This window comes from Oncorhynchus kisutch, linkage group LG21 (assembly GCF_002021735.2).
Source record: "Oncorhynchus kisutch isolate 150728-3 linkage group LG21, Okis_V2, whole genome shotgun sequence".
Classification (NCBI taxonomy): Eukaryota; Metazoa; Chordata; class Actinopteri; order Salmoniformes; family Salmonidae; genus Oncorhynchus; species Oncorhynchus kisutch.
The window spans coordinates 17,108,923-17,121,013 of NC_034194.2; the positions used below are offsets into that span (position 1 = coordinate 17,108,923).

Sequence of the window (12,091 nt, forward strand, 5' to 3'; positions counted from 1 at the left end):
GGTCAGCATAAAACAGGTCAACATAAAGCAGGTCAGTATAAAGCAGGTCAGCATAAAGCAGGTCAGTATAAAGCAGGTCAGCATAAAGCATTTTTTGCATTTTAGGTTACTTGGTACAATATCACTAAATAACTACACTAAAATAATACAATCTCTCAGCTCTAATGGTTATAAACCTGTATTTATTCAATATATGTAATGCAGTGTAAGCTCGGGTAAATCCAAATGTTTATTTATACAATATTTCAGTTCAGTTCTATATACAAATGAATGAACCAACATCCCCAGCATGATGTTTATTAGTATTGTAGAAATGTGTTGATTGTATGTGGTAAGTTAGTTACATTTGCACTGTATGAGTTGTCTGTGTTATTTTGCATTAATTCTGCAATGTGCCCAAAGCCATTTCAATTAAGTGTTTTGTGTCACAGGCTAAATTAAACTCCCCAGAAACTACATTGATTCATATAGCAGACACTCTCGCAAGAATTGCCACCACTGAGCGAGGATTATCACTTTTCTTATATGAAAGAAATCTAGTTTCTGGTGAGGGGGAAGGGTAAGTACAAACTTATTTTATACAAGGTACTTATTCATTGTTTATTATTATGAATATTGCACTTTCAGCATCTTAAGTGTACTAAAAAAGTATGACGTTTTTTCTCGTGTACTTACAGAGCACAACAATTTATGTTGGATTGTTAATCCTTATACATCAAACATTTGAATGGTATACCAGTATGAGTGACGGCTCATGTAATCGATCAGGGTGTTTTATTTGTGGTCTAGTATTTCAGCTGCCCATGTAATCGTTCAGTTCACCCAGAGGCTCCTGGCTAAAGAGCTGCCATTGTTACGGAATGCAGAGACATCCTATGGCGTGAGCGGGGCCTTCATCTTCGTGTGTCGGCAGATGTACAACACATGTGAAGGACTGCAGGTGCTCAGGCCCTATGGCCTGCATGAGTGCATCGCTGCAGCTTGGAAAAAGGTATGTTTTTACTCTACCGAAAAGGAGGCAATTTTCCATCATACTAATCAATTCTAAATGTTTTGGTCGCGTACACAGTTTAGCAGATGTTATAGTTGGTGCAGCGAAATGCTTATGTTACTAGCTCCTAACAATGCAGTAAAATGTCAAACAGGTACACAATTAATCAATTAAAAATAGAAAGAACAAGAAATCAATAAATAATGGAACAAATCCAATTAACAACCCAAATAGCACTTTAACAGTAATCCTGATGCAATCTATACATATCTATCTGTACTCCAGCACTTTGGATTTGAAATGATACAATGACTATGAGGTTAAAGTGCAGACTGTCAGGTTTAGTTACTGCACTTTTTGTACATACAGTGTTTCTTCCTTTAAAAGTTGCTGCGTACTGCAGCACAGCTTGCGGGGTGCCGCAGAATTCTATGGCACGTTATTTAAATGTCAGCCGTTGTTGCCAGAATGATGCAATTTACCACAATCTGCCACCATCTACCACAAATGGTAAAAAAGCTCAAAACTTTTAAAGGGAGAACCACTGTAGTAGTCCCACCGTTTTAGGGGACCAAAAGTATTGGGACAAAAGTACTTCCACTGAGATGTAACATCACTGAGACTCAACTTGTGTTGAGCCATTAAACACTGAGTGTACAAAACATTAAGGACATCTGCTCTTTCCATGCCATAGACTGACCAGGTGAATTCAGGTGAAAGATATGATGCCTTATTGATGTCACCTGTTAAATCCACTTCAATCAGTGTAGATGAAGGGGAGAAGGCAGGTTAAAGAAGGATTTTTAAGCCTTGAGACAATTGAGACATGGATTGTGTATATGTGTCATTCAGAGGGTGAATTGTCAAGACTAAATATTTAAGTGCCATAGAATGGGTTATGGTAGTAGGTGCCTGGCGCACACATTTGAGTGAGTCAAGAACTGCCACGCTGCTGGGATTTTCACACTTAAAAGTGTCCCGTGTGTTTCACGAATGGTCCAACACCCGAAAGACATCCAGCCAACTTGACACAACGGTGGGAAGCATTGTAGTCAACATGGGCTAACATCCCTGTGGAACGCTTTCGACAGCTTGTAGAGTCCATGACCCCGACGAATTGAGGCTGTTTTGAGTGCAACTCAATATTAGGAAGTTGTTCCTAATGTTTTGTACACTCAGTGTATACTATATATATATCTTATTATATATATATATATATAAGATTACATAAGAAAGATCTTTAACTTATCCTAAGACACTCCCAGTGTATCAGCAGTTTTACTAGTTTGATTACTCATTTGCCAGCAAGCAGGTATGATATGCTGTTTGCTTTTATGAGCCATTGTCTACGCCTTTATCAATAGGAATTCTAAGTAATCCTTATCCCACATTCAGATACCAAACTCCACCCTCCTAAAATGTTCTCATTAACATAACATGTGAAATACAGTATTAACTATTGTACTTGGTGGGGGGGGGGGGGGGGGGGGGGGGGGACATCAGAAAAATACTTTTTTACCTGTTGAGTCAAATGTCAGAAAGTTAAAGTTCCTGCAGCCCTATAAAATATTTGGAGTCATTAAATGACCAAGGATGCTGGAGGTTACTGAAAACCATACTTTATGACGGACAAGCTGTATTTTGTTGATCTGTAAACCTCCAGCATCCGTGGTGTCTTAAAAATCTAACAAAATTGTATTTGTCACATGCTCCGAATACAACAGGTGTAGGCTTGACCATGAAATGCTTTCTTACGAGCCCTTCCAATGATGCAGAGATTTATAATAAAAAGAAAAATAGTAATACAAGAGGAATAAAATACACAAGAATGGAGCAATATACAAGGAGTACAATTACCAGATCAATGTGCAGAGAGAGGTATGAGGTAGATACTGTACTTTATCTACATGAAGGCAGGGTAAAGAGACTAGGCATCAGGATAGAAAATAATAAGAGTAAACTAAAGAACAGAGTAGCGTCAGTATATGATGAGAGTAAAAGTGTGTGTGAATGTGTGTTGATGTTGTGTCCATATATGTGTGTGTATGTGTGTCGAAGGTAAGCGTGTGTGTGCGTATGTTGTGTATGTGTGTGGGTTTTCTGTGTGTATCAGTGTAGTTGTGTGTGTGTGTGTGTGTGTGTGTGTGTGTGTGTGTGTGTGTGTGTGTGTGTGTGTGTGTGTGTGTGTGTGTGTGTGTGTGTGTGTGTGTGTGTGTGTGTGTGTGTGTGTGGTCTTGTGAGTGCGCATAGAGTCAGTGCAAGAGAGGGTCAGTGCATATAGTCCAGGTAACCATTAGGTAACTATTTAGCTGTCTTATGGCTTGGGGGTAGAAATGGTCTCGGAGCCTGTTGGTCCGAGAGCTAATGCTCCAGTACCGTTTGCCGGACGGTAGCTGAGTGAACAGTCTGTGGCTGGAGACTTCAGCAATTTTTATGGCCTTCCTCTGACACGTCCTGAATGGCAGCTGTCCGCACCACCCTCTGTAGCGCTTTGTGGTCGAGGGTGGTGCATTTGCCAAACCAAGCGGTGATGCAACCAGTCAAGATGCTCTCCATGGTGCGACTTTTTGAGGATCTTTGGGCCCATGACATATCTGACCCCTCCCTGTAGGCTGTCTCATCGTCGTCGGTGATCAGGCCTGCCACCGGAGTGTCGTCAGCATACTTGATGATGGTGTTGGAGTCGTGGGTGGCTACACAGTCGAGGGTGAACAGGGAGTACAGGAGGGGACTAAGCAAACACCCTTGAGGGGTCCCCCGTGTTGAGAGTCAGCGTGGCAGAGGGGTTGTTGCCTACCCTCACCACCGAACAGTTACAGAGGGTGGTGTTCAGTCCCAGGTTCCACAGCTTGGTGATGGACAATGATGTTGAACGCTGAGCTGTAGTTTATGAACAGCATTTTCAAATAGTTATTTCCCCTTTTGTCCAGGTGGGAGAGGGCAGTGTGAAGTGCAACTGAGATTGTGTCATCCGTGGATCTGCTGGGCGGTATGCTAATTGGAGTGGGTCCAAGGTGTCTGGGATGATGGTGTGATGTGTCTCATGACCCGCCTTTCAAAGCACTTCATAATGACAGCTGTGAGTGCTACGGGGCGATAGTCATTTACCTTGGAATTCTTGGGAACAGAAACAATGGTGGTCAGCTTGAAACATGTTGGGATTACACACTTGCCAGCTGGTCTGTGCATGCTTTGAGAACGCGTCCTGGTGTTCCGTCTGGCGGCCTTGCGAGTGTTAACCAATTCTCAATTTGAGCTTGTCAACTACCCTCACAAACCCCAGAATAAAACTTTGCCTTCACAATAGCACCTCCACAAACCAAATTTCATGAAAGTTTAAACAAAACCATATTGTCTAAGGCCATTGTTTTGTGATGGGTGTTGAGTATCAGGCAGGCAGCTACAGGAGATAGAGACACTGCTAATAATGGATCCCTGTGAGCCCTGTGCCTCTATGGAGGAAGGTATAAAGACTGGAGGAATGAGATGCAGAGCCTCTAACATGACTGCTGAACTCCTCATTATTGAAGTTCAGTGTACGGGTTCAGGGGAGAAAAACAAAGGCTCAAGCTGAAGGTTTCTTTTCTCTCTCACAGACAAGCTCCCTGTCAGAAAGAGTTCCCACCCCGGTTCCCGGAGCAATCCCCGGCACGTCCTCTCAGGAGCTGCAGAATGTGTAAGTTTCTTTGTGTCTCCCCCTGCAGGCAAACAGCATCTATTATAATTATGTTGTGATTTTATTTTCAGTCACCCCTCTAGCATGTTGTTAGGAAGGATAAATAAGATGGAAAATAATGAGTCTTCCCATCAATCATTCCTTCTGCTGTCTGTTCACACAGAGTGGTTTGGGAGGAGACTTTGCTGGACAACCTGCTGAACTTCGCTGCCACACCGAAAGGCCTGCTGCTCCTCCAGCAGACTGGAGCCATCAATGAGTGTGTCACCTACATGTTCTCCAGGTTTACCAAGAAACTACAGGTATGGAGAGAAAACACCATGGTGGGGATGAATAGGCTAAATTGAGTCCACTACCCTACTTATTATTTATAACGCCCAGCTATATACAGTATACAGTTGAAGTCTGAAGCTTACATACACCTTAGCCAACTTTATTTAAACTCAGCTTTTCACAAAAAACTAGTACAAATTCCCTGTGTTAGGTCAGTTATGATGACCATTTTATTTTAAGATTGTGAAATGTCAGAATAAGAGTAGGGAGAATTATTTATTTCAGCATTTATTTCCACATTCACAGTGGGTCAGAAGTATACATACACTCAATTAGTATTTGGTAGTATTGCCTTTAAATTGTTTAACTTGGGTCAAACATTTCAGGTAGCCTTCCACAAACTTCCCACAATAAGTTGGGTAATTTTCCTGCCTCATGATGCCATATTTTGTGAAGTGAACCAGTCCCTCCTGCAGCAATGCACCCCCACAACATGATGCTGCCACCCCCGTGCTTCACGGTTGGGATGGTGTTCTTCGGCTTGCAAGCCTCCCCCTTTTTCCTCCAAACATAACGATGGTCATTATGGCCAAACAGTTCTATTTTTGTTTCATCAAACCAGAGGACATTTCTCCAAAAAGTACGATCTTTATCCTCATGTGCAGTTGCAAACCGTAGTTTGGCTTTTTTATGGCAGTTTTGGAGCAGTGGCTTCTTCCTTGCTGAGTGGCCTTTCAGGTTATGTCGATATAGGACTCGTTTTACTGTGGATATAGATACTTTTGTACCTGTTTCCTCCCGCATCTTCACAAGGTTCTTTGCTGTTGTTCCGGGATTGATTTGCACTTTTCGCACTGAATTACGTTCATCTCTAGGAGACAGCACGCGTCTCCTTCCTGAGCGGTATGACGGCTGCGTGGTCCCATGGAGTTTATACTTGCGTACTATTGTTTGTACAGATGAACGTGGTACCTTCAGGCATTTGGAAATTGCTCCCAAGGATGATTTCTTTTGATTTTTCCATGTCAAGCAAAGAGGCTCTGAGTTTGAAGGTAGGCCTTGAAATACATCCACTGGTACTCCTCCAATTGACTCAAATGATGTCAATTAGCCTATCAGAAGCTTCTAAAGCCATGACATCATTTTCTGGAATTGTCCAAGCTGTTTAAAGGCACAGTCAACTTAGTGTGTTCTGACCCACTGGAATTGTGATACAGTGAATTATAAGTGAAATAATCTGTCTCTAAATAATTGTTGGAAAAATGACTTGTGTCATGCACAAAGTAGATGTCCTAACCGACTTGCCAAAACTAGTTTGTTAACAAGAAATTTGTGGAGTGGTTGAAAAACTAGTTTTAATGACTCCAACCTAAGTGTATGTAAACTTCTGACTTCAACTGTACACATGCTGGTACCGCTACACTGAATTTGAAGTATAAATGTATTTTTATGTAGCCTTACTGCCCAATGTATACATCATGTACTGCAAATGTGGGCACAATTCCCTGCTGATTTAATTGACTAGAATTGTTAACATTGCACTTCCTAATTACCTTCCTTGATTTGCGTACATTTTGCTCCAGATTGTAATTAAGCTAATCTATTTTTAACTTGTGCCATTGTTTTGTAATTAGTTAAGAATCTTTACACATTAAATCACTTTGTATTTACATTTAATAATGTTTTAAATCTTGCATTTCATATTTTAGTCCTATCTGTAGTTAATGCTCATTACTTTGATTCATCCACAATATTGGTGAAAATGTGCTTGGTATCTGAGGCTTAAATTCTGTAGGTCTTTCTTGCGTTTTCCACTTATTGTTTTACTTTCATCTTTATTTTCGATCAATTGTTTGAGCTAGTGATTTACATCAAATCAATTAACAGAAATACGGTGTATTTATACATCTGAGTGCCATTTCGATAACCCAGAGGATAGAACCATGCCTCTGGCCTAACTAATGTGTTCCCATTTTCAGAATAAACTAATATTCTTCACACAAAGACATGCACACACATACACTTTTTTGAATATGCAAGATAGTAAATAGCTTTTGGCTAATAGCAATCATGGGCTATTCTCAAATCTGTGAAAACGCTTTCCTCCAGGTCAGCCGATGTGAGAAGTTTGGCTACGGTGTGATGGTAACACAGGTAGCAGCAACAGCCCCCGGTGTGGTGGCTTTACACAGTTCTGGTACAGTAATACTACTAGTAAAACAGAGCATATTGTTATACAGTGTTAACACATGAGTTACCCCTCAGTATGTCCTGGCAGGTTTTGTGCAGGCCTTAGTGGTGGAGATATGGTCGGTCCTGGAGTGTGGGAGAGAGGATGTGAGGGTCGTTCACCCCAAGTCCACCCCCATGGACCCCATTGACAGGAGCTGTCTGAAGGTAAATTATTTCGCTCAGATCTTTACAGTGCTGTGTGCTTCAACGTCCATGGTTTCCTCATACAGCCTCCTGAGGATAATCAGCAGGACAACTCAGCCTTGGTATTCACAGTCAGCCTTTCTTGGCCATCAGGTCAGAGAGAGGACTTACTACAGAGAGTGCTCATGAACAGGATGGATGGTTTATTTTAGTGAGCAGTGCTCTGATTGACATTGGTGTTATGACTGTCGGCCCTGTTATGTTAGCTATTCATGGTGGGTGGGTCAGAGGTTGAGTGGAGGTCTATACCATATTCAGACAGGATAGGAACCAGAATGACAAGAAAGACAATTATGTTTTTGTTTTGCTGGCATTTATCCCCTAAATTAAATAACGGGATCTAACAGATAATAGCCTAGCTCTTGTTTTCGGATGTTTTATTTCAATATGGTCTTTTATATTCACCAATCTACAGGAAGTAATCTACTCAAGTATTCACAGTTGGTGTTCATCAGTTTGAGATGATCTAGCAATATGTCAGTCCTCTGATACACCTCCGCAATACACACTGTCTGGAGCACATGTGAATGTAATTGTCATCCCTTTGATCCTTTTTTATTGAAATGCAGTATAGATCTTTAGACTTATAACGTTCCAAGTTCCATTTTCAGCAACAAAAAAAAAGCTCTTTGAATAAATAGAATGTAGGAAAGAAACAACATAAATTGCTGCACCCCAACCTTGTCATAAACCCAAACTCATTTCATCTTGACCTTAGCTTTTCAGAACAACCAAATGATGTATGACTGTTTGATGTATGATGTATGACTGTTTTGACCCCACCCCTTCCCTTCCCCCCAGTCGTTCCTGTCCTTGGTCAACCTGCTGTCCTCCTCCCATGCTGTGTGGGAGCTCCTGGGACAGCAGCCTCTGCCCAACAAGGCTGAGTACAACCTAAGGGAGATGCCCACATCCATTACAGTCAGTCCCGACCCTCACACCCTACCATGAGAATGCTGGACTTGACATACACTTGTATCTGTTTCCTATGTTGGATATGGTTTTAACATCAGTTTGTTCGGATTATGCTACCCATAAATAAAATGTATTGCTTCAGATATTTGAAAATGTGAAATATAAGGTTATGCAGACAATGTCAAAGATAAGGTAGTACCAAAAGGTGAATAAATGAAGATTGTTCACTCGGGCCATTTACCATTGGAAAACAATGGTCAGTTCCGGTCTGCTTAACGGGGTGGTTCTCTCATAGACACCAATGCAGTAGCAGCTGGGTCTGGTCTGCTTAGTTTATTGAATGTAATGTAACCAGAAAAAAATGAGGGAGTGGGGTGTGTCGCTTCCTCTTCTGTCTCTGGTAGAATGTTTTTATGTGGTTGCAGTTCCAGGTTTTGCCATAGGAGGCCACACTTACATAGGTTGTGTGCAAACGCAGCTGTTGTAACATAGTCCTACATGCGTACTTCTACAGACATAGCCCAATCAATAACTACTGCACACGACCAGGATGTAGGTAGAAATGTAATTATCTACCTTTCACATCATCACAATCTTTTCAGCATTTTCATTCTGTGTTGTACCTCTTTGCCACAGGATTTGATTGATAGGCTGATTGCTGTGAACTCAGATGTGAAAATTCATTCACTGTTCAACTACGAGCAATCTCACACGTTTGGCCTGAGGTAAGATCAATACTGTTCTCCGATCTTTCTTTCAGAATGAATGGGTGGTGGGAGCACAAAGGCACAGCAGTGCATGCATTGTGGGGTTTATCATCTGATTGGCCTGATTAGCCTGATCAATATGAGATTGACTCTTTGCTTTATGCTATTTTTATGCGACATCGACTGTAACACTAAATCATTTGCTACAGATTAGACCCCACGACTGTTAAAGCTACCACAAAGGATATTCCTATTTTTGATCAGTAATTTTTTTCATTCTAAACATGATTTGATGTGAGTGTTTTGTTTTGTTTATATCGCTCACATCTTTTGTGAACTCTTCGGGAAAATAATCTTCCATCAACCTAGTGATGTATATGGATTGGAAAGGGCAATGTATTCCACGTTGACTTCAAACAAACACCAGGCTGCCTCAGTGTTAACACGGCTGGCTGGTTCTTTCACTTTTACACACTTCTAGTGGTTATAGACTTGTCACTGGATGACCTCTGCCTCACTCTCTCTCTCTGAGGAGAGGTCATCATTACTGAGCCACTGTCCCTCCTCACGTCCTCATTTCACCCAACAACTGTCACAGCCGCCTGTGTGTCGCTGGACTGGCTGGCAGGATATTACAGGGAGGACCTGTCAGAGTGACGTGTACGGTGTCCATAGGACAGTCTAGACATGTCTAGTCTCTGACAGCACATCACGGTGTAGATGTAGCAGCTGCTATGTGTTTATGGGTGAGTAAACCAGTTTTCTAGTGGAGGAAGAGTGGATAAATAATGCACAGCACTGCGAGTACAGACTACCTGATAACCATTTCTCAATGCTGAGGGGCTGTATTTATTCTCTGGCATGGAAGTAGCTCTTGGAAATGAGGAAAGTATTTTTTGTTCCACTTCCAAGCTGCCTTACTCAGGCTTGACTGGGTGTTAGCTCACCCACTGTTTTTTAGGGTTTCTCCACGCTAATTGTCCTTGGAACTGAACACAACATCCTCATCTTGAAAAGAACTGTAGATATAGGTTAGATGTTGACCTGCATGCTAAACAATGAAGGATGAGTTGGGAAACGGACAGCCTTCAGAACTCACCAAAGCCATTCTGTCTTCCAATGGACGTCAAACTGAATGACTGAAGGTGCCCATCACACTGAGGGCATGATGACAGTTGACAGCAGCACAGAAATGAATCATCTTGCTTTGACAGAATGCTCTATCACAGCCACAACTCACACCTCTCCTTGCTTAACCAGATCACATCCCTGTGTACCTCATCTCAAAGGGCTGTCTCTAGATTGTTCTCTTACAAACACCTTATTGTTTTTTAACACACTGAATTTTTCACTACTTTAGACTTATTTTTTCTCTCTGCTGTTTTGAATGTTCTGTATTTTTCTGCCAGAGGGACACACACTGGTTTTGAAGTCAAAGTGAATCCTTAGCGATGGCCGCCCCAGTCAGAAGGAGGGCAAGTCAGTGTTGGTGTTTCAGGGAGCGTGGCGGAAACTGCAGATGAAAGAGCCTGAGCTACATTCTCTTAGGAGGGCCCCACTCAGCTCCACCAAATATGCAAAATGGATCAATTAGGAGACTCTTGTTTTTGAAGAGGATGGCTTCCTGTTGACAAAACGCTGTGGCTGTGTAATTTGCTTGAACGGTTATATTCAGTGTTCATTTCACAAGTGTCTCAGTAACACGTTGGCTCCCATTTTTCATGCTTAAAATAATGATAATGAATTGCCCTCACGCTGCACTCCTTATCAGAGCCTGTAATGATATGAACAAAGATGGAGCTCCTTACTCCCTGAATGCAGAACAAGCATTTATAATGTTTACTGCCTCCTGGCTGGCTTCTACACAATCTTTCACTTGTAGTTAATGATTTGACTGGTGGGATTATTTCTGCTCAAGGACTGTATCTTTTTTCCTGTTTACAAGAACTTGCATTCCTGCAGTTTGGTGTCTGTGTTGAAAGAATTATATCTAGAATTGCTCTGAGTGTCCCAAGATTGTTTTGGTCTTGAGTTAAAGAGCAGGCTGCAATGGAAGAACCATTTTGGTTGAGTGCAGCTTCCGGACAGTATGTTGTGTTTGCTGCCCAAATTCTGTTCAGTAGGATTGTGTCACTGTCACTGTAAAAGGACCAGGCTGATATGAACTGACTGCTAGGTAGAAAATCCCTTCATTATAGCCATTAGAGAGCGACATCTCTGTCACTTAACAATATAACCCAAGGTTGTCATATTTTACTGCTCACTTCCACCTGCCTGTTTTATTTCCCAGCTATGTTCTCCAAAAGTACACAATGTCTCCGTCACATCGCTCCTGTATCCGCTTTCATGATTTATTACTCTCACAACTGCTGCATTAATGTTGAAATCTATTTCCACAACTCAGTTAGGGATTCTTTCTCCCTATTATGCAAAGCCCTCTGGCTTGGTCCTCTGCGGAGTCTGTTAATATACAAGGCAATAAGGCAGGCTAGCAGAAACAAATGCTAGCTTTCATAAGACCTGGGAAAAAGACAACATGCTGTCCGTTGTAGGTGTGTAAGCAATAGGCAGCTAGACCCAATGAGTTGTCAGAGCAAGCACCCAATGGGTTGTCAGAGCAAGCACCCAATGGGTTGTCAGAGCAACATTTGGTTGTGGCTGAGTCATTTTAAAACGATTACGTCTGTACGATCTGTAATTCTATGTCCTTGAGAAGTAAAAATGTGTTTATCTATGTATTTTGGTGTACTTTCAGATTACTTAGTGTGATGTGCTGCAACCTAGACTCCCTCCTTCTTCTGGAGTCACAGTACAACATTTCCGACATGTTGCTGCAATGTCAGAAGGACAACATCACCGATCCATCGTCCGGTGAAGGGTATTTGAAAAGGGTTTTGTTTTCCTGTGCCTCATAGTGGTATGGCAGGCTTTGGTTCCACCATTAGAGGTTAATCACAACAAAATAAGAAATGGATCATTTGCCTTGTCATGGAAATAAAGCGTAAACAAAAGGCAATTTCCAAAAGGGTGTTTTGAATACCTCCTTAATGGATATTGCAACTGTTCATGAATTGAAATGCTCCATATTGTCCG

General features: G+C 41.7%; 1 protein-coding gene across 5 annotated transcripts in view; it reads left to right on the forward strand.

The window, feature by feature from the left end:
* tbc1d32 (TBC1 domain family, member 32) overlaps positions 1–12,091 on the forward strand; it is a 38,235-nt gene that overhangs the window by 9,898 nt on the left and 16,246 nt on the right. For all 5 annotated transcript variants that reach the window (XR_004204661.1, XR_004204662.1, XR_004204660.1 and 2 more), the window contains 9 exons: positions 432–559; positions 790–991; positions 4,588–4,667; positions 4,831–4,969; positions 7,050–7,137; positions 7,219–7,337; positions 8,178–8,297; positions 8,928–9,016; positions 11,754–11,876. Coding sequence is in view for 2 of the 5 variants with exons in the window: in XM_031800396.1 (XP_031656256.1) it covers positions 432–559; positions 790–991; positions 4,588–4,667; positions 4,831–4,969; positions 7,050–7,137; positions 7,219–7,337; positions 8,178–8,297; positions 8,928–9,016; positions 11,754–11,876 (1,088 nt within the window). In the remaining 3 variants the exon portion in view is untranslated. The remainder of the gene's footprint in view (positions 1–431; positions 560–789; positions 992–4,587; positions 4,668–4,830; positions 4,970–7,049; positions 7,138–7,218; positions 7,338–8,177; positions 8,298–8,927; positions 9,017–11,753; positions 11,877–12,091) is intronic.